We start from the raw sequence: 26,395 nt of genomic DNA on the forward strand, positions 1-26,395 counted from the left end.
CCTTATTGCTGACGACAAATGATATATAACTGCGCTTATAACCCACTAACTAGCAAAGGGTATGAACAAAATGTGCAGACGTGGCTACATGCAGCTCTCACTTTGATCTCAAATCAAGCGCATATACTCACAACCGCTCAGTCTGTAAACACAGTCCAGTTCAATAAATGGCACAGATCCATATATGGCAATGGTCTATTTGCATATAGGCCTACTGCAGCTCTGATTGGTTATGCCGCACTGGTCTGTGTAGAGTATGGGCTGAGTAGTTTATTTAAAAACAAAATGATTTCACCTTTATTTAACCAGGTAGGCTAGTTGAGAACAAGTTCTCATTTACAACTGCGACCTGGCCAAGATAAAGCAAAGRAGTGTGACAAAAACAACACAGAGTTACACTAGGGATAAACAAACGTACAGTCAATAACACAATAGAAAAATCTGTATACAGTGTGTGCAAATGAAGTAAGGAGGTACGGCAATAAATAGGCCATAGTGGTGAAGTAATTACAATTTAGCAATTTAAACGTGAGTGATATATGTGCAGATGAGGATGTGCAAGTAGAAATACTGGTGTGCAAAAGAGCAGAAAAACAAAAACAAATATGGGGATGAGGTAGGTAGTTGGTTGAATGGGCTATTTACAGATGGGGTGTGTACAGCTGCAGCGATCGGTAAGCTGGTCTGACAGCTGATGCTTAAAGTTAGTGAGAGAGATAGAAGTCTCCAACTTCAGTGATTTTTGCAGTTCGTTCCAGTCATTGGCAGCAGAGAACTGGAAGGAAAGGCGGTCAAAGGAGGTGTTGGCTTTGGGGATGACCAGTGAAATATACCTGCTGGAGCGCGTGCTACGGGTGGGTGTTGCTATGGTGACCAGTGAGCTGAGATAACCTAGCAAAGACTTATAGATAACCTGGAGCCAGTTGGTTGGGCGACGAATATGTAGCGAGGACCAGCCAACGAGAGCATACAGGTCGCAGTGGTGGGTAGTATATGGGACTTTGTAGACAAAACGGATGGCACTGTGATAGACTGCATCCAATTTGCTGAGTAGAGTGTTAGAGGCTATTTTGTAAATGACATCACCGAAGTCAAGGATCGGAAGGATAGTCAGTTTTACGAGGGTATGTTTGGCAGCATGAGTGAAGGATGCTTTGTTAAGAAATAGGAAGCCGATTCTAGATTTAATTTTGGATTGGATATGCTTAATATGAGTCTGGAAGGAGAGTTTGCAGTCTAGCCAGACACCTAGGTATTTATAGTTGTCCACATATTCTAAGTCAAAACCGTCCAGAGTAGTGATGCTAGTCGTMTCAATACAATAGAATCCTACTCCGATGCATTCTGCCTACAACAAAATCTCTTGCATAGTTTGTTTTGTTTCGGTATGTTGCATTGAAAGTGGCTAATGTTGTGTTGATTTGATCACAATTGTCACAGTAAAGGGAAACGTTGATAGTGTTAACAGGGAAAACTCTAGAACAGTGGTCACCAACCTTTTCTMAYTCAAGATCACTTTGAGTCAAAATGCAAGCCGAGATCTACCGSTCAGTAAGCTATAGGCCCAATATATTATCACTGCATATTGGCTTTGCTTGAATTGCCCTGCCAATGCATTGTTGTTTGGGACATTGAAAAAAAATATTATGTTTCAAAATTAAGCCACTTCCAAKGTCTTTTTGAGAATTTGGCAGTATATCCAACTGGCTTCACAACCGCAGAACACGTTCCCTGTTAACACTATCAACGTTTCCCAACGTTTCRCTTTACTGTGACAGGACGTCAGTACGTTCAAGCCCTTTTTTGTGCAATTKATTTATTGTTTAGTGTTGTGTAGTAGTTTTGCCGGCGTGCGTCCCACTTTTTATAAAAAATGTGGCCCCACAAAGATTTACATGCTAACAAGCACTAAACAATAAATTAATTGCACAAAAAAGGGCTTGAACGTACTGACGTACTGTCCGCACGAGTGACAGAACACTGAGCTAATCATGGCGCAACTAGAGAACATTACCAACACCTACGCTCCATATTTTCCGCTGGCTGCCCCACCACCACAGAAAGCACTGAGCTAGGCTGAAACACCTGCATTTTGGATCTGCCTTACTCAAGAAAGCAAAAAAGAGACCATGTTTGTATGCGGCTTTATTAACTCAATGATTTTTTATTTTTATTTTTTACATTGTCTGCAAACTGATATGTGACATGTAGTAATGCTAAAATAACATGCAAAACAGGTAAGCGACCGGTTGGTGAGCACTACTCTAGAAGATTTTGTGAAGTACAATCTAGTGCTTCTCTATGTGGGCTGATATTTCTGTGAGGCAGTCCCGGGAGAGCTGCGCAGTAGTCTCGGTGCCAGTGCGCACACGCAGTTTAGAGGGAATGTTGCTCCCAAGACATGCTAACCTTGCACCAATAACAGGGGAAGTTAACATTTTGTTGGTGGGAGGGATGATATTTACAGAGGCTCAACTTTCACTGGGGAAGGGGAGGACATGTCCCCACATTTTGAAATTGCATTTTTGTCCCCCCCCAGTTTTATCATTGGAATGTGATACAAAACGAGGCAACGGTGTGCTTTAGGACCCTGTGGACGCCTCCGAGAAGGTCGGGTAGGCTGTTTGGAGTGTTTATCCGACTGCATAATAAATTWAAAAAATGATGTCCCCCCCACTTCTAAAAACAAAGTTGAGCCCCTGGATAAGTATGCCTCTAACTTTCTCACTCATTATTCACGATTAATTCAGGATTATCCGTAATCATGGTAGCATCCACATTTGTCCAAATATTTTTGGTTCCCTGCATAGAGTTGATCAGGCTGTTGATTGTGGCCTGTAGAATGTTGTCACACTCCTCTTCAATGGCTGTGCGAAGTTGCTGGATTTTGTCGGGAACTGGAACATGCTGTCATACACGTCCATGCAGAGCATCCCAAACCTGCTCAATGTGTGACATGTCTGGTGAGTATGCAGGCCATGGAATAACTGGGACATTTTCATCTTCCAGGAATGATGTACAGTTTCTTGCAACATGGGGCTGTGCATGATCATGCTGAAACATGAGGTGATGGCGACGGATAAAAGGCACTACAATGGGCCTCCAGAATCTCGTCACGGTATCTCTGTGCATTTAAATTGCCATCTATAAAATGCAATTGTGTTTGTTGTCCATAGCTTATGCCTGCCCATACCATAACCCCACCTCCACCAAGGGGCACTCTGTTCACAACATTGACATCAGCAAACCGCTCGGCCACACAACACCATACCACGTGCTCTGCGGTTGTGAAGCCAGTTGGATATACTGCCAAATTCTCAAAAAGACATTGTAAGCGGCTTATGGTAGAGAAATGAACATTCCATTCTCTGGCAACAGCTCTGGTGGACATTCCTGCAGTCAGCATGCCAATTGCACACTCCCTCAAAACTTGAGATATCTGTGGCATTGCGTTGTATGACAAAACTGCACATTTTAGAGTGGCCTTTTATTGTCCCCAGCAGAAGGTGAGCCTGTGTAATGATCATGCTGTTTAATCAGATTCTTAATATGCCACACCTATCAGGTGGATGGATTATCTTGGCAAAGGAGAAATGCTTACTAACACGAATATAAACAAATTTGTGCACAAAATCTGAGAGAAATATTATTTTTGTGCACACAGAAAATGTCTGCCATCTTTTATGGGACCAACATTTTACATGTTGCATTTATATTTTTGTTCAGTATAGATTGCAATGCACCGATTGCCTTGGGGACCCTGTGTTAAATAAGAACATGCCTCTGAAAAACTATTTTGAGAGCAATAATTGGCTTACACGTGTAACTACAAAACCTTAAATTAACCAAAGCCGCTACTCTAGAGCTCCTTTTTGTTTCCAACTACGTGTAACTTTCATTCAGTCGGCAGACAAAAGTAGSCTACTCAGAAAACGTACTTCTCCGTCAACTGAGTAGCCTAGCTGACAGCCCTCCCCTTTATTCGCCTCTTCGCCCTGGCGGTGATCATTGGATTTGAGTGCCCTGGAGACTCCATGAAGAGGGAATGAAATAGGACTTCATACCGGGATCATGGCGGCGCCGCTTGGGCGGGAGACCTTACCTGAGCACTGGTCCTACGGTGTCTGCGGAGATGGCAGGGTGTTTTTCGTTCAGTGAGTCGGATATGTGCTTTGGCGAGGCGAAATGTGGTCGTTCTTTTTTGGCTCTTTAAGGAGAGTTCGATTGGCTAGTGTTTATTTCCTCTTAACAGGTGTTTTGTCTTTCTGGCAGCGATGAAACGAACACAACTGCTTGGCTCCATCCGAAAACGGGCGAACCTGTCAATTCCGGACACATGATACGGTCAGGTATGCATGCATTCGTATCAGATTATTAATGCTGTTTGGCCTACTTCGCAGAAGAGCGGGTTTCTTTTGTGCGTTATTGATATACCGGTAGCCTAATGATGCACGAAACTTTCAGGGAATGCGCCTACCCTCGAAGATAACGCACATTTTTACTCGCCCATTGCAGATTTACCTCGAGGATGGGAAGAGGGTTTCACGAACGAAGGGGCCAGCTACTTCATAAAGTAAGTCAAAGCAATTGAATTCGACTATATTATGTTGTGGCGAAGTACCTGAGCGCACTACTGCCGTTGAGGTTACTAGGGGAGCAAAAAATATGTCTCCTCTAGCCTACTGACAGGTGTGTGTGTTCATAGGTTAAAATACTTCAGTTACAGTTGTTTTACAACTAGCCCGATAATGGACTAAAGGAACCTAACGTTACTCTTTAGTCCAGGGATCTTACATGTTCTGTTTATAGGCGAATTGGCTCTGGAAGCCAAAACAGCCAAATACTCTATSTAAACGTGAATTGATTCTCAATTGTGGTATGGTTCTAGAAACATAAATCCCTCTACTTTCATATCASATCAAAATAATTTCACAAATGCAAAATACTTACTGACTGTACCCAGTGGCGATTTTAGCATGTCAGTCTTGGTGGGGCAAAACAAAAAAAATMMGGGAATCATTCCAGCAAAGCCACTACACAACACCAAACAATGRATTGGTTGCACTATAACGATGACAAACGGTGCCCACAAACTYTTAGGGCCTACATAAAGCTGTCCCAACAGCAGAGCCGAGTCCCAACACCTTACCACTGCTACACCTGTCTTTCAGCAGAGCCTTGTCTGGCAGCGAAACAGTTCATTCAGCCTCATTTACTGCCTTAAAAAAAAGCATAGCTGATATGGCGGACTTGCTTCAACAAATGTAGTTTCTACTGACAATTGAGATGTACAAATTATGGCATAAGGGGACGACAAGCGGATAAGAGGCAATCTAATTAACGAGCAACCGATGACGGACGTAGTCAATATAACTATTTGTTCAGCACTTTTTGAAATGTACAGTGACAGATTTCAGAACATGGGCCGTCAGACAGAACCGTAAGATAAATAAAGGGGGCATATAAGCAGACAATGAAAGCTCTTACAATATTCAATGATTACATTTCTCTAAAACATGTTATAGGCTATTTGTGCACCARCAAGTTTGAACAGTAGGTGAAATTAAGAGGTGAAAATAGACCAAATTATTAGGGTGAAGCACATGGGCTACTAACTGCTTACTACACAACATACACTAAGTATTCATTTCTTAGCTACAGTATACATTTCTCCCTTGCATGTTACACCATGTATGCTGCTGCATAAAGACATTTTTGGACTCACCTTGTGAAGGTGGCACAGCGGTCCTTTTGTAGGCACATTTTGTCATCAAAGTCTGGCATTCTCTGGATTTATGGTGGGAACTCTGGGAGAGAAAAAAAAACACAGCCACTCCATTGAATAGCAGGCTAACGTTAGTGGTTTCRTTGCAACTCTTATCCACTGATTCCTTCCAAACAAGTCGTTGTTGAATTTGCGATTTCCAACTTGTTGTGTAATGTTTATGTACAATGGCCGATGAGCACCGATACGTTTTATCTATAATTTCTCTTCATATGACAAGGATTAAAAAGGATTTGCCAGTAGATTGTCGACTTGATGACAACTGATGATGACTGCTAGCTAAGACTTTGAAAGTAAGATGTTGACATCAGTCCAATCAAAGCTACTGTAGATAAAACGTGATTTGATGTCATTCTATCTGTGGCCAATAACCTTGAGCCTTCTTGGAATTGGCACTTCTAATATAACTCTACGGCAGAACCCAAGGGGCTAACAGTTTTGAGCTCTAACCTTAGAATTGGGGATGACGTACTGTCCCATGAGTGACAGGAAACGGAGCCAATCATGACAGAAAACTGAGCCAATCAGGCGCAACGCTCTGTATTTTTCGGCTGGCTAGCCCCACCACCAAATAAAGCTCTGAGCTAGGCTGAAACACCTGCATTTTGGTGCTGCTTTACTCAAGAAAGCAAAAAAGAGACCATGTTTGTATGACATTTAAAATAAAAAAAAGATTTCACCCCATGCTTCCTGATGCAGCTCCCATAAYTTGGATTGGCTTGATGMGCACTTCTTATGTACCGTACAGTCAAGCTGCTCCCACAACAGTCCAATAGGGTTGAGATCCGGTGACTGTGCTGGCCACTCCATTATAGACAGAATACCAGCTGACTGCTTCTTCCCTAAATAGTTCTTGCATAGTTTGGAGCTGTGCTTGTCCTGTTGTAGGAGGAAATTGGCTCCAATTAAGCGCCGTCCACAGGGTATGGCATGGCGTTGCAAAATGGAGTGATAGCCTTCCTCCTTCAAGATCCCTTTTACCCTGTACAAATCTCCCACTTTACCACCACCAAAGCACCCCCAGACCATCACATTGCCTCCACCATGCTTGACAGATGGCATCAAGCACTCCTCCAGCATCTTTTCATTTTTTCTGCATCTCACGAATGTTCTTCTTTGTGATCCGAACACCTCAAACTTAGATTCGTCTGTCCATAACACTTTTTTCCAATCTTCCTCTGTCCAGTGTCTGTGTTCTTTTTACCCATCTTAATTGTTTCTTTTTATTGGCCAGTCTTAGGTATGGCTTTTTCTTTGCAACTCTGCCTAGAAGGCCAGCATCCCGGAGTCGCCTCTTCACTGTTGATGTTGAGACTGGTGTTTTGCGGGTACTATTTAATGAAGCTGRCAGTTGAGGACTTGTGAGGCGRCTGTTTCTKAAACTAGACACTAATGTACTTGTCCTCTTGCTCAGTTGTGCACCGGGGCCTCTCACTTCTCTTTCTATTCTGGTTAGAGKCAGTTTGCYCTGTTCTGTGAAGGAAGTAGTACACAGCGTTGTACCAGACATTCAGTTTCTTGGCAATTTCTCACTTGGAATAGCCATCATTTCTCAGAACAAGAATAAACTGACGAGTTTCAGAAGAAAGTTCTTTGTTTCTGGCCATTTTGAGCATGTAATTGAACCCACAAAGGCTGATGCTCCAGGCACTCAACTAGTCTAAAGAAGGCCAGTTTTATTGCTTCTTTAATCAGAACAACAGTTTTCAGCTGTGTTAACATAATTGCAAAAGGGTTTTCTAATGATCAATTAGCCTTTTTAAAATGATKAACTTGGATTAGCTGACACAACGTCCCATTGGAACACAGGAGTGATGGTTGCTGATAATGGGCCTCTGTACGCCTATGTAGATATTCCATAAAAAATCTCCCGTTTCCAGCTACAATAGTKATTTACAACATTAACAATGTTTACACTTTATTTTCTGATCAATTTGATGTTATTTTAATGGACAAAATTAGCTTTTCTTTCAAAAACAAGGACATTTCTAAGTGACCCCAAACGTTTGAACAGTAGTGTATGTATATGTGTATATATATATAATATATATTTGATTTTTAACCAAAAAGTGTGCTGCTCAAACAGGTGGGACTCTGCCCCACCTGCTCTGAATGACGGGTCACCACTGACTGTACCTCTGTTTTAGCAGTTGCGCCCGACAGCATTTTTCAGCGACAACACTTTTGTGGCATCTGCCTTCCTACATACAGGTGTCAAGGAGACGCAGCTAGCTAATTAGCACAGGTAGTCAGATCTGTTTTCTGTAAACAAGCGCTGTAACATGGAGATGTGGCTGTGTGGGAACCCATAATCCTAACCCTATAAAGGCGTGTATTTATTTATTTTTTAATTGAAAATTATTTCTTGCTGWTATGAAAGATTAGATCCTTATGCTTCCAAGACTGTACCGCAAGCGATGCGTGTTAATGTTCAGACCTAGCGCCCCGGGGCTCTGAACAAAACTTCCCCCGTACGGAAGACGCCTTRGTCTAATGACTCTTACGTGTAATGGACCTGAGAGTCGTGACCAAGGGCTAGTCTACAACGCACCCTCTCTTGTTGACTTGGTTGTGCATTGAACACTTGTGACTATTGTTTGACTATCTGGAAAATTGGTTGTTCAATATCACAGCTACTGCTTTAGTCTGCAAAAAATGTTGCGCGTGTTTGACAATCTTATTCGGGATGTTTTCGACATCTACGACACTTATGATCTTGACACTTATGATCTTGACGTGAGGCTCGACGTGTTATCGTCCTCTTCGCTATTAGTTTCAGTAAGGTGTATTAGGCTACTGTCCATTGTCGATTTACACACTAGTTGAGATTTCACACGTTGATTTCCCCCAGTTTATCTTCCGCTGTCAGTGTGACTCAATATATTGTTTTATTTCTTTGTGTTCCTTGGGACATTGCATTTCTGTGTAGTTTTCCTATGTGCTATTATTTACATACAGCTATTATTGTAGTATTGTGAAGGCCCAGCACTCTTGATACCTATAAAGGGAGGTAATGTAAACAATGAAGCTCAGGGCACTTGCATGCTATTTGCTAATGTCGGTGTTCAATGAAGTTCCTTTTCCAGTGTCTGTCTCCACTCTAAAATGTGACCTTTTATTTAACTAGGCAAGTCATTTAAGAACAAATTCTTATTGTGCACCGCCCTATGGGACTCCCAATCACGGCCGCTGGTGATACAGCCTGGATTCGAACCAAGGTGCAGTGCCTTAGACCGCTGCTCCACTCGGGAGCCCCAAGCTCCTTGCCAGGAGTGCAGAGCATCACAACTGTGACCTGGCAGCATGTCGTGTTATGATTCCAGATAACACTACTGTGACATAGGGTCTGCTGTTATGTGACAATGCTATTATGCAACTCAGGACTACTGCAGGATCAATACTCCCTGGTGAAATGAATCCTAGTGAGTGACTTCAGTATAGTTGGCCTGTCTGGCCAGCATTGGACTTGTGTGTGTGTATGTATGTATGTATATATAATATATATATATATATATATATATATATATATATATATATATACAGTGGGAGAACAAGTATTTGATACACTCCGAGTTTTTGCAGTTTCCTACTTACAAACATGTAGAGGTCTGTAATTTTTATCATAGGTACACTTCAAACTGTGAGAGACGGAATCTAAATACAAAAATCCAGAAAATCACATTGTATGATTTTTAAATAAATTAATTTGCTTATTTTATTTGCCATGACATAAGGTATTTGATTCACCTACCAACCTAGTTAAGAATCCGGCTCTCACAGGACCTGTTAGTTTTCTTTAAGAAGCCCTCCTGTTCTCCACTCTTTACCTGTATTAACTTTTGCAACCTGTTTGAACTCTTACCTGTATAAAAGACACTGTCCCACACTCAATCAAACAGATCCAACCCTCCACAATGGCCAAGACCAGAGAGCTGTGTAAGGACATCAGGGACATATAAATGCTCAACCTGCACCAAGGCTGGGATGGCTAAGGACAATAGGCAAGCAGCTTGGTGAGAAGGAACAACTGTTGGCCATTATTAGAAAAATTAGGAAGAAAGTTTCAGCAATGTACGGTCAAATCACCCTCGGTCTGGGGCTCCATGCAAGATTTCACCTCGTGGGGCATCAATGGATTTCATGAGGAAGGTGAGGATTCAGCCCAGAACTACACGGCAGGACCTGGTCAATGACCTGAAGAGAGCTGGGACCACAGTTCTCAAAGAAACCATTAGTAACACACTACGCCGTCAATGGATTAAAATCCTTGAAGCGCACGCAAGGTCCCCCTGCTAACCAGTGGCCATGTCCAGGCCTGTCTGAAGTTTGCAATGCACCATCTGGATGATCCAGAGGAGGGAATGGGAGAAAGGTCAGTGGTCTGATTGAGACAAAAATTAGAATGCTTTTTAGGTTCTATACTTCCAAACTCGCCGTTGGTTTGAGTGAAGATAGAAGTATTGCAGTAACAACCCCAAGAACCACCATCCCAAACCGTGAAGCTGACGACTCGCGAGGTAGAGGAAGCATCCATATCTCTTTGGGGATGCTTCTTTCTGGCCAAAGGGACCAGGACGACTGCAACCCCGTATCACATTGGATGGGGAGGAATGGATGGGCCATGGATTCTATTCGCGGAGATCTTGCCAAGACAACCTCCATTCCCTCAGTAAGAGCCATGAAGAATGGTCGTGGCCTGGTTCTTCCGAGCACTGACAACGACACAAAGCACACAGCCATTAGGCAACTTAAGGAGGGCTCCGCTAGAAGCATCTCAAAGTGCCTGGAGTGGGCACTAGCGCGATGTCTCCAGACCTGAACCCCAATACGGAAAATCTTTGAGAGGAGACCTGAAAAGTCCGTGATTTGCCCAGTCAGACATGCCCCGAAAACCCTGAAGGATCTGGAGAAGATCTGTAGGGAGGAGGGGCCAAAATCCCTTGCTGCAGTGTGTGCAAACCTAGTCAAGAACCTACAGGGCAAACGTATTATCTCTGTAATTCAGACAAAGGTTTATGCTGCTTACCCAAATATAGTTCTTGCTTTCTGATGTATCAAAAACTTATGTTCATGCAATAAAATGCAAATTAATTACTTAAAAATCATACAATGTGATTTTCTGGATTTTTGTTTTAGATTCCGTCTCTCARAGTTGAAGTGTACCTATGATAAAAATTACAGACCTCTACATGCTTTGTAAGTAGGAAAACCTGCAAAATCGGCAGTGTATCAAATACTTGTTCTCCCCACTGTATATGAGACTCCAATAATGAAAGATGCAAACTTCAGAGGCCTGGACCTCACCTATAGCTCTCTTTTGACATCCACCCACCTGTGTTGTTTTCAAACTATTCCTCCCTGGGAGTTTGAGCTTTGTACAGCCTCATCTCTGGCCACACAACTGCCGTACGAGTGGGAACCTTGTGGAAAAATAACAAGGTGAAGTATAACACCATTCCAACCCAATATCCTATTCTAGTTGTGGGGAGGACTATTTTCAAAGGTTATGTTTCTGTAACATCTCAAGGGCTCAAACAGTGTTTGTTCTGGCCGGCACTGCTACTGACTGGCTGAACATGTTTTCATATTTGTTTTACAATATCAAAGAGCTCTCTCCAATGGAATGTGTTTTTCATTGTCTTTGGACCCTCAGTTCTGTAATTTACGACCTCCCCCTGTGATCTGAATGTCCACTTAAAGTAACCGTTATGCCGTTAGATCGGTGCAGTCTGTTTTTATCAAGTGTGTGTGTGTGTGTGTGTCTTAATCCGCCCCATTTCTTGTATGCTCTCATAACACAACCCCACTCTCCCCCCTCAGTCAATTTACTATTGTCCATTTTTGGCATTCTCTTCAGAGACATGAAAGGGAAAGGGGGATACCTAGTCAGTTGTACAACAGAATGCCTTCAACTGAAATGTGTCTTCCGCGTTTAACCCAACCACTCTGAATCAGGGAGGTGCGGTGGGCTGCCTTAAATCGACATCCACGTCTTCGGGGCGCTCGGGGAACAGTGTGTTAACTGCCTTGCTCATACCACAGACATGGGAGAGTTCTGGTGAAATGCCCTCTCACTGTGTTTCTCTCTCGCTCAGGAGTAGTGTGGTCTAGCCTGGTCCCAGGTCTGTTTGTCTTGTCTTACCAACTCATACGGCCAATGTCAATCAATTAGGTGCAAACAGGCCTGGGACCAGGACAGGGACAAATGTTTGTTGTTTTGGCTCTGTACTCCAGCACTTTGGATGATACAATGACAGAGAACAAATAATGAACACTAATTGTAATACAATGAAAAAAATAAACACGACCRAAAGCATAGCTACTTTCTTTAGATACCTAATCTGTCTTTTCTCCGGATTTGTCAAGCCAACTRTCTATGTCAACTACCTGAATGGGAGCTGTGTGCTTTAAGTGGAAAGAACTACTGAAAGTATACCCACTTTTTAGACCACCAAAACACAAGTCTCCCAGAGGCACTCAAGTGAAAGAAAAGAGCATGTACCCACCTGTGCATTCACAATATCTCACCGCATATTCTAACCGTCTTTATGTGCGTCACCAAAACGCAGCCATCCGAAACCCCATTCTTTCTACTTACTAACACATCAACAAAACAGACTGAGCTCAAAGATGATGATGAATTCATTATGGAGATAGGAAGGCCAAATGTGTGCCTTATCTGTGCCTCTGGCTGTTTGCATTGGGCCACATTTCATATCCGTCTCAACTGTTACTCCTCCAGACTCTTATTTGCCTGGGGTTTGTGGTGAATAGTCCTGCTTACGCTCCAGGGGAGGGTCCACACACACATACGTCACATACACCCCCTCCTCCCTTTGGATGTCAGGGGCTACAAATGGGGGAGGGGGGGTAGCTTGCTRGGAGCCCCTTCAGGAGTCCCTTGAGCCTGCTATCGTGCGTGCGCTGCAGGGGCAGAGCGGGATCAAATCCTAGGGATGAAAGAGGAAAACTAGGGGATAAACCCCTCGCAGGAATGTCAGAGGGATCTTAACTCCGGCTGTGCCTATTGGAGGAGGGATGGTTGGTACAGAAGGACTGGGGGGGGATGCAGATGGCCCAGCCAGGAGTGAGTAGCAGATGTCAGGGCCAATCTCTAATGAAAGATGGCACTTCTAGCCCCCACCCCCACCCCCACCCCCTAAACCCAAGTCCTCTTAGCCTCCTCCTTTAGCCTGTTAGCAGATCTGAAMGCACTGGGTAGGTGGGAGCAAGTTGGTAATGGCTCCACTTAGACCTCCAAGGGGCTTTGGAGAGCTGTATGGGTCTTTCTACAAATAATTGGGCCAATGTGTGACATTGGGATCAACATTTCAAAATGGTTTGAAATAAAAATGATATATATAATTTTTTTATGCAGTTCCACATGTGTACTTKTTGGAATTAAAGTGAACTTCTGCAAATTGGCCCATAACTCCACCTATACAACAACATAGGCCTAGGTCTATACATTCTTTAAAAACCTCTTAAGGATCCCCGTAGGATCGGTGGGACGGTTGTATACCGGGACGGTTGTTGCTAACGTTTGTAATGTGACTAGAATGACGTTGTAAGCAGTGGCGAGTTTAGCATGTAAATCTTGGTGGGGCAAAAAAGAAAACAAAAAAATGTGGGATGCATGCCAGCAAAGCRCCTATACAACACAACACTAAACAATACATTAATTGCARTKTAATGGTGACAAACGGTGCCCACAAATTGTTAGGGCCTACATAAAYCTGTCCCAACAGCAGAGTCCCTACAGCAGTCCCAACACCTTACCACTGCTACACCTGGCTATCAACAGAGTCTTGTCTGGCAGTGAAACAGTTKATTCAGSCTWATTTACTGCCTTTTAAAAGAACATCGCTGATATGGCTGACTTGCTTAAGCAAATGTAGTTTCTACTGACAATTGAGATGTACAAACTATGGAATAAGGGGACAACAAGCGGATAAGAGGCAATCTGTAATTTCGATGAAGACAATAATGAGCGAGCGATGACGGATGTCTTCAATATAACTTTGTTCAGCACGTTTGAAATGTACAGCGACAGAATTCACAACATGGGCCGTTCTTAAAGTGTTCTCTCTGTACACCAAGTCAGAACCGTAGGATAAATGAAGGGGGCATATAAGCAGACAATGAAAGCTCTTATAATATTTGATTACATTCTCTAAAACAGGTTAGACTTCATGTGCACCACCAAGTTAGAAAAGTAGGTGAAATTAAGAGGTGAAAATATACCAAATTATTAGGGTGAGGCACATTGAACGCCATTTGGGTCTTTGCGTGTCAAAAAAGATACACGTCAAATAACATATATTCTATTATAGAATGTTGTGTTGAATTTGCACGTGCAAGCCAAACGCCACCACTACTGTCAGTAGCACTGTCAAAGCTGTACAAAAAAAGTCTGCAAACAAACACACACTGGCCACGAACGATGTGTTTACAATACCGCCTTGGTGAAAATAGACCAAATTATTAGGTTGAGGCACATGGGCTACTAATAGCTTACTACACAACATACACTTAGTATTACTTTCTTAGCTACAATATACATATCTCCATAGCATATTACATAATTTGTGCAGCAGCATAACGTTACAAGACATTTTTGGACTCACCTTGTGCTGTGCTCATTTAACAGGAAGGTGGTGCGGCGGTCCTGTGGGCAAATGCTGTCATCAAAGTTMGGCATTCTCTGGATTTATGGGGGGAACTCACAGCCACTCCACTSAATAGCAGGCTAYTGGTTGCTTTGCAATGCTTGTAGTTAGCCACGGATTCCTTCCAAACCACTCATTGTTGAATTTGCYATTTCCAACTTGTTGTGTAATGTTTATGTCCAATGGCCCATGAGCACCAATACGTTTTATCTATAATTTCTCTACATTATTTCTCTTCATARGACGAGGATTGAAAAGGATTTGCCAGTAGATTGTCCACTTGATTCATGATGATGACTGCTAGCTATGATTTTGAAAGTAAGATGTTGACATGATCAGTCCAATCAAAGCTACTGTACATATAATGTGATTTMACGTAATTTTGTCTGTGGCCAATGACCTTGAGCCTTCTTGGAAGGGCTCTTCTAATGTAACTCTATGGCAGGACCCAAAGGGCTTAAATGTTCGATGTCTACCCTTACTAAGGACTTAGACTTGGCCTGTGATGAAGTGTCCCCATGAGTGACAGAACACTGAGCCAATCACGGCGCAATGCACCTATTTTCTGCTGGCTGCCCCACCACCACAGAAAGCACTGAGCTAGGCTGAAACACCTGCATTTTGGAGCTGCTTTACTCAAGAAAGCAGAAAAGAGACCATGTTTGTATGCGGCTTTATTTACTCAATGATATATATATCTTATTTTTTTTTTTTTTTTACATTGTTTGCTAACTGATATGTGACACTTATTAATGCCAAAATAARATGCAAAACAGGCAAGCCAATGGTTGTAAGTAACAGCAAACTTTCCAGGACAGACATGTCTTATATGGGTAGAAAGCTTAAATTCTTGTCATTCTAACTCCACTGTCCAATTTACAGTAGCTATTACAGTGAAAGAATACAGTGCTATTGTTTGAGAAGAGTGCGCAACAAAACTTTTATCCCAGCAACTGGTTTGATACATTCACCTGTAGGATTCACCTGTAGGATTCAAATGTAGGAACTGGGTGCCAGACGTGCTCAATGGGAGTGAGATCCGGGCTCTTCGCTGGCCATGGCAGAACACTGACATTRCTGTCTTGCAGGAAATCACACACAGAACGAGCAGTATGGCTGGTGGCATTGTCATGCTGGAGGGTCATGTCAGGATGAGCCTGCAGGAAGGGTACCACATGAGGAGAAGGAGGATGTCTTCCCTGTAACMCACAGCYTTGAGWTTGTMMTCATWGCAGGCAATCTCAGTTCGATGATGCTGTGACACATCCCAGACCATGACGGACCCTCCACCTCCAAATCGATCCCGCTCTAGAGTACAGGCCTCGGTGTAACGCTCATTCCTTCGACGATAAACGCAAATCCGACCATCACCCCTGGTGAGAGAGAACCACAACTCYTCAGTGAAGAGCACTTTTTGCCAGTCCTGTCTGGTCCAGTGACGGTGGGTTTGGGCCCATAGGCGACGTTGTTTCCGGTGATGTCTGGTGAGGACCTGCCTTACTACAGGCCAACAAGCCCTCAGTCCAGCCTTTCTCAGCCTATTGCGGGCAGTCTGAGCACTGATGGAGGGATTATGCGTTCCTGGTATAACTCGGGCAGTTGTTGCCATCCTGTACCTGTCCCGCAGGTTTGATGTTCGGATGTAACGATCCTGTGCAGGTGTTGTTACACGTGATCTACCACTGCAAGGACGATCAGCTGTCCGTTGAGTCTCCCTGTAGCGCTGTCTTAGGCGTCTCACAGTACGGACATTGCAATTCATTGCCCTGGCCACATCTGCAGTCCTCATGCCTCCTTGCAGCATGCCTAAGGCACGTTCACGCAGATGAGCAGGGACCCTGGGCATCTTTTTTTTTGTGTTTTTCAGAGTCAGTTGAAAGGCCTCTTTAGTGTCCTAAGTTTTCATAACTGTGACCTTAATTGCCTACCGTCTGTAAGCAAACGAAAGTGGCCACATCTCTCACAAAAACAGATTCAAAAATGTAGTCACTGATAATTATAAGGGAGCAGGAGAACTTATAAATTGGCTACAATAATTGCAAGGAGTTTTCAAGCACCAAATTGACAAAGTCCGATTTTTCAAGTTAGGCCTATTCCAGTACTTGAATTTCTGAGCTCCAAGTTCAAGTAGGCTACTTCAAGCCCCTTGTGTTGTTTAACGTTGCCGGTGTAACATGGAAAACAAAATGTTTTTGTCATTATTTCATTACCAGATCATCATTGTGAATAAGCCCACMAGGCTATGTKATTTGTKATTATTTCATTACCAGATCATCATTGTGAATAAMCCCACTAGGCTATATAATTTGTCATTATTTAAGGGATAATGCCAGAGAAGCCGGTGTTTTGGAGGATATATTGGCACTGGTATTAGGCCCGAGACAATGTTAAAGCTAACGAGACCCTGCTGTAAATCAAGCAGACAACAGATGATCAACCTCAATTCGCTAGCGATATTAGATCCAACGTGGATCCAGGCACCACTGTCTTCACCGGCATAACGAATGAGACACCATAATATTCTGTACATTCCTCGCAAATGCATTTTTCCCCCCAGCACTTGGGCTGTTGTTGCATTGCATGCACTCACGACAGCTGTTCGTCACTTGCCTGTCATTCTGATAATTCCTTCCTGGTGTGAAAATATCACTGTGTAATTAAACAGCTCAACACCAGATGTAATACCACAATTATTATGCATTATTGAAGAACCATGTTAATGACAGCTTCAATTTAGGTTTTAAGTATCAACTATCTTTCTGTTAGAAGTATTAGGTTTTTCAATTGCATTTATTATTTTGGATTTGTGTGCCCACAAACTGTTTTCACCATGTAACAAGGAGACACACAAAGTTATGTAGTTACAGTGCATTTCTGACCGCTAGATCCAGGAGTCCTACAGGGTTCAATGTCTAATTTAACTGATTTAATGCTTAGTATGTGATATACTGACACCTTACACTGCCATAAATGCAAGYAKAGAAAAGTACTGTTTTATGTCACACGATTTTGGACAAATCCGTCGAGACACCAACCAAAGGTTTAAAATCAACTCGTGAATTTGATTGAATATAGCTACGATCCCCTATATCTTTATATCAAACAATTATCAATGACTTATCAACCGCTGTAACAAGTTTAACTACGAACYGTGTAACTTCAGAACGGTATATTTATTACTAAAATTGCTTGATCAAACCCACTTGACCTAAAGCCGTCAGTCGCTCTGGGCGTTCAGGATGCAATATACAGCTGTTATGCATATAACAAATAACCACATGTAGCATCTGCACTGGGATTCGATAGCATGCTGCTGCCACCTGCAGCGCTAGAGCAGGGAATTGCCAGGGACCTCATGATACGATATTATCACGATACTCATGTGCTGATACGATGTGATATTTCAAAGACGCAACCCTAGCTTAACATCACACTTGGGTGGCTGGTCTTGACATAGAAGWTTACACGAAACATTGTTCTTTGTAATATTGTCTTAGATGGACTATTTACATACTTTAAGACTTTATATTCCTCGTATCAAAAACAAGGKAACATTTTTCTGGCGCTCTGGCCTTGACTGTGGAGAAAGCCACCGTGCGTCATGACTGCCTCCTGTGAGTTTGACCGGTCAGGCAAAGAGGAGCTGTGCTAAGCTCTTTACGACTACGCCAAGTATTGTAGAAGTCTTGTGATATCAAACAGGCTAAAACCATGTGGTAACACTTGTTGTAAAACATTTCGATTCTACGTTGTTATGACACAAATTGTTTTAAAGCGTAATGTGACATTACAACGAAGAAGTTACCGCTAACAACGAGCACAACCCCCCCCCCCGACATCATTGCTGCACGCGTAATAGAACATCACAGTATCTACTGCAATTTTTCCCCCACCATTTCCCCCCCCACCCCAGCTCTGCAACAATAACATTGGTGGTGGGGCAACGTGGCGCTGTTTACGCCTTCTGCGGATTCCACCATTAGGTCAGTAGTCTAGTGGTAGCCTAATGCTAGCTATTTGAGTAAGATTGATTGTTTTGTTTCAGTGTCATATACCTTTTTTAGGTGCCCATATGGGCTTACCAATAACGACATGTTGTATCATTATTATGCCACGTAGAGGATATGCAGGGCTTACGCTAACTAAGATTTATTTAGTAGGCCTGTGGAAAAGCCACGAGTATATAGGGTCAGCTTGCTCCAGCTCTCTTTTGTTACAGCTAGGATACAAAGGACTTTGTTTCGTCTCGTAGACAGTGGGTGTCCCAAATGGGATCCTACACCCAATGTAGTGCACTACTTTTGTCCAGGGCCCGTAGGGTTCTGGTCAAACGTAGTGCACTTTATAGGGAATAGGTTGCCATTTGGGATAAATACCATGGCTAGTTCAAAGAGCAGCATTTTTGTGGCAGCCAAAGAAAGGGCGGTTAAGATGATGCTCTGTAAGCAATAGTTTTTTAAACTTTGGGCTCAAAACAGGCAAACTGAGTTAGTTTGCTCACTGTACCGCATTTTTGTTCTTTGGAAATGTCAAACCAAGGACGGTCTCCATGCACGGTTGTGGAATGTTTAATTGTTTTAGTGGAACTTTCTTTTGACAACTCTTCGTTGCAACTCAGTTATTTGACAACAGAGGGCCTATGGACCAGCCATTTCTGCTGTATACCATCTATCTATCCATGTATTGCCTGTCTGGTAGCTGGGAGATTGGAATATATCTCTGGTAGTGTGAGTGATTAACCTATAGAGGAGTCACCGGTAAATCGTCTGTCTTACTCTATGAAAGAAACATCGGCTTTGGAGTCACAAATACTGTGTCATTGTTCAGTGTGARGAGCTGTGTGTTTTTGGAAGGAATGGTTTTGTATTCCGTTGCTGCCTGTACTGCACTCGGCAAAACAAATCAACACGCACCGCATGACTGTCTGGATTGGCACCGACTTGAGTAAAACTTGAATATTTCTATTTTCTGTTCAAAAAGAAAGTATGAAAGGAGGGAAGGTGGGAAAGAGGGGTTCGGTGTCCTTGGAAAGAGTGATCATTTTTTTCTCTGAATCAGAGCTTCCCAGTGGGCTAGTTGTGCTGAGGCTGCTTGTTCTCGCCCCTCAAACACTCTCACACATATCTATATATATATATATATATATATATAGAGATATATATATATATATATAGATGGCACACACACATATATATGGCACACACACAGTGGCAAGAGAAAGTGTGTGAACCCTTTGGAAATACCTGGATTTCTGCATAAATTGGTCCTATAATGTTATCTGATCTTCTAGGTCACAACAATATTACAAACACAGTCTGCTTAAACTAATAACACACAAATAATTATACATTTTCATGTCTTTATTGAACACACCGTGTAAACATTCACAGTGCAMGGTGGGACAAGTATGTGAACCCTTGGATTTAATAACTCGTTGACCCTCCTTTGGCAGCAATAACCTCAACCAAATGTTTTCTGTAGTTGCGGATCAGACCTGCACAATGGTCAGGAGGAATTTTGGACCATTCCTCTTTACAAAACTGTTTCAGTTCAGCAATATTCTTGGGATGTCTGGTGTGACCTGCTCTCTTGAGCTCATGCCACAGCATCTCAATCGGGTTGAGGTCAGGACTCTGACTGGGCCACTCCAGAAGGTGTCTCTTTGGTTGGAGCCATTCTGTTGTTGATTTACTTCTGTGTTTTGGGTCGTTGTCCTGTTGCATCACCCAACTTTCGGTTGAGCTTCAGTTGGCGGACAGGTAGCCTAACATTCTCCTGCAAAATGTCTTGATAAACTTGGGAATTCATTTTTCCGTCGACGATAGCAAGCTGCACAGGCCCTGAGGCAGCAAAGCAGCCCCAAACCACYATGCTCAATATAGACAAGAAAAATACAATAATTTGTGTGTTATTAGTTTAAGCATACTGTTAGTCTATTTTTGTGACTTAGATGAAGATCAGATCAAATTTGATGACCAATTTATGCAGAAATCCAGGTAATTCCAAAGGGTTCACATACTTTTTCTTGCCACTGTATATACAGGCATATACAGTCTGTCTGTGAGAATAAGGGATGCAGGGAGTTTCTGCTGTGACTCAGCTAGGTATTTCCAAGGTTGAGAGGAGAGGGGGGACAGCTGAGCTCATAGCAACCCAGTGGTCAGGTCATAACCTCTACACCAGGGTTTCCAAAACTCTGTCCTGGTGCCCCACCTGGGTGCATGTTTTGGGTTTTTGCCCTAGCACAACACAGCAGATTCAAATAATCTATGCTTGCTAATGAGTTTATTTGAATCAGRTGTGTAGTGCTAGGACTAAAACCAAAACGTGGGGCACCAGGACCAAGTTTGGGAAACCCCGCTCTACACAACCTCTGCTCTCTGAAAAAGACAAGACTTCATAGTTGATATTTTATATTAGAAGGGTATTTGCATTAAAAGAGGGAGAATAACCAGGGGAATACCTGTTAAATGTTTCCTGTAACAAAGAGTCCGTCCCAAATGGCGCCCTATTGCCTATGTAGTGCACTACTTTCGACCCAAGGCCCATAAGCCTCTGGTCAAAAGCAGTGCACTTTATTGGGAATAGGAACATTCAGTCCGGTGCATTTAGCTGCAAAACGACTCAATCACTTCTTGAATAGAAAGAGGTTAGGGATCAGTGAGGTTGTGACACTGATGGAGCGTCATTGATCCCACATTGTCTAGGGAGAGATGGACGTAAGTGAACGAGAGGGGATTCCKAAAAAATGGAGAGAGGGAGAGAAAGAGAGAAGGCTGGATTTGAAGAGGAGTGGAGTGGGTAGGTGAGGAGAGTTGAGAATTGCAGGAGCAAGGGGAGCTGAGGAGGTAGTGCCTGTGTCCAAATACCCATACTAGCCTCATAAATAGTATGCGGAGAAAGTGTGTTATAGTGTGTGAAATGTAAAAAAACAAAGTGCTCAACGTGTCATCTAATGTGTGATTGCATTGATTCCTGCCATTCCTTCGTTTTGGTACAGCGCGTCAATGTATCTGCTTATCAGCTGTTGTCAGACACGTGAGTCAGAAAAGACGACTGAATTCTGCTAGATCAAACGCCGAAATGAGTATGCAGTTTAAGTAAGTGGTACGCTAGTATGGATATTCGGACACGGACAGTGAGAAAAGAGGAGGGGGAGGAGAGGGCAGTAGAGGAGGATAGATGAAAAGATAGGGGAGGAGGGGGGTGAGTGACTCACTGTTTCTGTTGCCTGACTCACCGGTCTGTGTTGTGGTGCTGAGCTCGGGAGGTTATTCAGCACTACAGGCAAATGATTTACTGTTTGTGTGTAAGGGGGGGCGGCATGGGCAAACCATATCAGACAACCTAACCTGAAATCACAACCTGAAGGTACATGCTACTGTACTGTTTGCTGAAGCTAAGATGAAAAGCATGCAGAGCACGTCAAGCCAAATACCGGTACTGTAATGGAATAGTGTTTATGTTCCCAACGGACTACTGTACTATGTACTGAACTATTTACAGAAAGCCTTGCTGCATCTCAGTTTGTTGAAATGTGTTTGACCAAGTAAAAAAGCCCTGATTCATTCATGCCAATGAGCCAATTGAAACATGCTCCTGTCATGGTGTCATTGACGCCTATTCTTCTTATATCCCAATAGTTTGATGGGTTTGCAACCCAAATGGCACCCTATTCCCTATATAGTGCACTACTTTTGACCAGGGTGGTAGGGTAWAAGTGATGCACTATATGGGGAATAGGGTGCAGTTTGGATAATGATAGCCCTAGCATTCACGAATGTTAGCAGATCGTTGCTCTGCTGATTGATGAACACTTGTTTCAGATAGAGAGCTGGACAGTGTGTACTGTAGGTATGTGCTCAAGATCTTTACACACACACACACAGTTACCAAGGATTCTAGAATATCTTCTCTGGTTGAAAACAGCCTCTTGTCCTTGACTTGGTCGACAGTTCTTTCCTGTGTGTGTGTGTGTGTGTTCGTTCAAGCTTTTGTGTCAGTATATCTCAGTACACAGTGCATTCGGGAAAGTATTCAGACCCCTTGACTTTTTCCACATTTTGTTACGTTACAACCTTATTCGAAAATGGATTTAAAAAAAAAAATCTCTCAACAATGTACACACAATAACCCACAATGACAAAGCAAAAACTGGTGTTTAGACATTTTTGCAAATAAAAGAAATACAAATAAAAATGTCCGGGCTCTGGCTGGGCCTCACAAGGACATTCATAGGCTTGACCGGAAGCCACTCCTGTGTTGTCTTGGCTGTGTGCTTAGGGTCGTTGTTCTGTTGGAAGATGAACCTTCGCCCCAGTCTGAGGTCCTGAGCACTCTGGAGCAGGTTTTCATCAAGGATCTCTCTGTATGTTGCTCCGTTCATCTTTTCCTCGATCCTGACTAGTCTCCCAGTCCCTGCCGCTGAAAAACATCAACACAGCATGAGGCTGCCACCACCATGCTTCACCGTAGGGATGGTGCCAGGTTTCCTCCAGACGTGACGCTTGGCATTCAGGCCAAAGGGTTCAATCTTGGTTTCATCAGACCAGAGAATCTTGTTTCTCATGGTCTGAGAGTCTTTAGGTGCCTTATGGCAAACTCCAAGCGGGCTGTCATGTGCCTTTTTACTGAGGAGTGGCTTCTGTCTGGCCACTCTACCATAAAGGCCTGATTAGTGGAGAGCTGCAGAGATGGTTGTCCTTCTGGAAGGTTCTCCCATCTTCACAGAGGAACCCCCCTTTGTTCAGGGACACATTATTTCATTTCTGTTAGTCACATGTCTGTGGAACTTGTTCAGTTTATGTCTCAGTTGTTGAATCTTGTTATGTTCATACACATATTTACACATGTTAAGTTTGCTGAAAATATACGCAGTTGACAGTGAGAGGATGTTTCTTTTTTTGCTGAGTTTATATCTGAATACTTTACAGTACCTGTCAAAAATGCCAAGAGTGCAAAAGCTCTCATCAGGCAGGGTGGCTACCTTGAAGAATCTAAAACTAAAATATATGTTGATTTGTATAACACTTTTTTTGGTTACTACATGATTCCGTTATATGTGTAGTTTTGTCTTCACTATTATTCTACAATGTAGAAAATAGTAAAAATGAAGGGAAAAACCCTGGAATGAGAAGGTGTCCAAACTTTTGACTGCTACTGTACTTTGAATGTATGTGAAAATAATTGATAGTATTTGAACCGAGGCGTGTGTGTGGGTGTTTGTACTGATCCCAGTATATCCCTAGCCTGGTAGTGCTGTCGTGACAACGGCCCTGGGTCCCTCGTGTCTCTGTGTGTGGTGCGAGAGGCAGCACAATGACGCCGTTGTTGCCTGCTGGGGTCTCTGGTAGCAGCGGTGGTGTTGTTGTACACATTCATTTGGATGCTGCCCCACTGGAGACTTGTTTGAGCCCTCAAACTCTCTGTGTGTGCAGTGCACTAATGATAAAAAACACTTCTTTAGAATGAGATMGGATTCTCGATGCTGAAAAGTACAAATCCAACCTGACCCCTTAAAAAGTATGTTTGACTGGSGCCCGTAGAGCATTTCGTAAACTCGACTGCAAACTTAAAATGGAAGTCTTTCATCTTCAACGTTGTCCTGGGGCAAGTTACCATTTTAGTCTTGAGTGTTTTAAATGCATCTGGACGAATCATTTATCTCTTGGAGGATGAATGTATAAAGAATGTAATATATTTGATAGAGAACTTGTTTTATCACCTCTGTTTGATAATACACAAGTGTATTGTTGACAGATAGGGCTAGTTMTGTTGGAGTTTTTTTTGACCAGGACCCATAGGGTCTGATCAAATGTAGTGCACTATACAGGGAATAGGGTGCCATTTGGGATGCWGCCTTAGAATGACTTATTTTAGTTATTTGACTGACTGACAAGGTCTTGGGTGGGCAGAGAAAAGAGTGGACTACAATATACACTGAACAAAAATATAAACACAACATGTGAAGTGGTGGTCCCATGTTTCATGAGCTGAAAAAAAAAGATCCTTACACAGGTGCACCTTGTGCTGGTGGACAATAAAAGGCCACTAATGTGCAGGTTTGTCACACAACACAATGCCACATCTTTCGCAAGTTGAGGGCGTGTGCAATTGGCATGCTGACTGCAGGAATGTCCACCAGAGCTGTTCCCAGAGAACGTAATGTTAATTTCTCTACCATAAGCCGCCTCCAACGTTGTTTTAAAGAATTTGGCAGTACGTCCAACCGCCCTCACAACCGCAGACCACGTGTATGGCGTCGTTTGGGCGAGCAGTTTGCTGATGTCAACATTGTGAACAGAGTGCACCATGGTGGCGGTGGGATTATGGTATGGGCATGCAATTTGAATGCACAGAGATACCGTGAAGAGWTCCTGAGGCACATTGTCATGCCATTGATCAGCCACCATCACCTCATGTTTTGGCATGATAATGCARGGCCCCATGTCGCAAGGATCTGAACACAATTCCTGGAAGCTGAAAATGGCCCAGTTCTTCCAGGGCTTGCATACTCACCAGACATGTCACCCATTGAGCATGTTTGGGGTGCTCTGGATAGACGTGTTTGACAGCGTGCTACGGTTCCTGCCAATATCCAGCAACTTCGCACAGACATTGAAAAGGAGTGGGACAACAGTCCACAGGCCACAATCAACAGCCTGATCAACTGTATGTGAAGGTGTCGCGATGCATGAGGCAAATAGCGGTCACACCAGATACTGACTGGTTTTCTGATCCACACCCCTACTTTTTTTTTCTTTCTTAAGGTATCTTTGACCAACTGTATTCCCAGTCATGTGAAATCCATAGATTAGCGCCTAATTTATTTAAATTGACTGATTTCCTCATATGAACTTTAACTCAGTAAAATCTTTGAAATTGTTGRGTTTTTATATTTTTTTTWATGGCCTTTTTAAGGATAAGTGTGTTTGTGTATTTTTTGTATATATCTCACACCAAACAAAGCCCAGATGTCAGAGAATAATTGGCTTTATTTCTTATGTTCACCCAGCTATCTGGTCTTGTCACGCTGCGTACACCTGTCTCACCGCGCTCGCACAAGCTCAGTGTGGGATCTTTGCACGTTGTCTCCGGGCTGGGCGCGGTTGTTTACCATGTTGGGAGCATGGCCAGGTACGAGGCCCTGCATGTGTCGGTGTGTGTTTTACGCTCAGTCGTGTGTGTGCATCTGATAAAGTAATGAATGATAAAGACTATTGCCACTTAATGTTTTAATTAAGTCTACCTTTTTCCTACAGGCAATATGTTGCCGGGTGTGTGTATGTGTGCGAGTAAATGTATAATAGTAAAACAAAGAACGTTTGGACAATCGTGAACTTTTTCGCCAGTCCCCACAAGGGAAAAAGGCTATTTTAGGGTTAGAATTAGGTTTGGGGTTCGGGAAAGTAGGATTTTGAATGGGGATCAATTGTTTGGTTCCCACATATCCACAGATGTTCCATCAATATTGTAATAACCAGCAGAGCTGGTATTAGTAGTGTGAAATTCATGCTTTTAACATGTATTTGCGGGTTGTTAGGTGTGTCGAATTTGACAGCCATGGTATGATACACCTTTGCACTCTGTTACAATAGCATTGTGTAGGCTACTGCATCTATCAAGAATGCTAAGAATGGATGCCGATCCGGAAAGAAGGGTTACCAAAATATACTGTTATTCTATGGTTCAGTCACTAACAACACGTTACACCAGGGCTGTGCGTATCAACATTGCTGTGAGTTTAGTATTTTGATCAGGAACACTTGTTTTATAGTATACATCAAATTGTTTTCAGGGGTGACAGTATTAGTCCAATGGGCCTTTTGTAACTGCTTCCTGTCTGATTCTCTATACACACACACACACACACACACACACACACACACACACACACACACACACACACACACACACACACACACACACACACACACACACA

At 42.9% G+C, this 26,395-nt stretch overlaps 1 protein-coding gene across 13 annotated transcripts in view; it reads left to right on the plus strand.

Moving 5' to 3' along the window:
* Positions 1 to 4,022: 4,022 nt before the first annotated feature.
* Positions 4,023 to 26,395, plus strand: part of LOC111962122 (pleckstrin homology domain-containing family A member 7) — a 180,509-nt gene continuing 158,136 nt past the window's right edge. For 3 of the 13 annotated variants that reach the window (XM_023984970.2, XM_070442948.1, XM_023984973.2), the window contains exons 1-3: positions 4,030 to 4,154; positions 4,273 to 4,349; positions 4,516 to 4,573. In XM_023984970.2, coding sequence (XP_023840738.1) covers positions 4,072 to 4,154; positions 4,273 to 4,349; positions 4,516 to 4,573 — 218 coding nt within the window. In that variant the 5' untranslated portion in view covers positions 4,030 to 4,071. Of the gene's footprint in view, positions 4,155 to 4,252; positions 4,350 to 4,515; positions 4,574 to 26,395 lie in introns of all 13 variants that reach the window. The other 10 variants (XM_023984956.2, XM_023984957.2, XM_023984959.2 and 7 more) reach the window with 7 other exon arrangements.

The sequence above is a fragment of the Salvelinus sp. IW2-2015 genome, linkage group LG4q.1:29 (assembly GCF_002910315.2).
Source record: "Salvelinus sp. IW2-2015 linkage group LG4q.1:29, ASM291031v2, whole genome shotgun sequence".
NCBI classification, from domain to species: Eukaryota; Metazoa; Chordata; class Actinopteri; order Salmoniformes; family Salmonidae; genus Salvelinus; species Salvelinus sp. IW2-2015.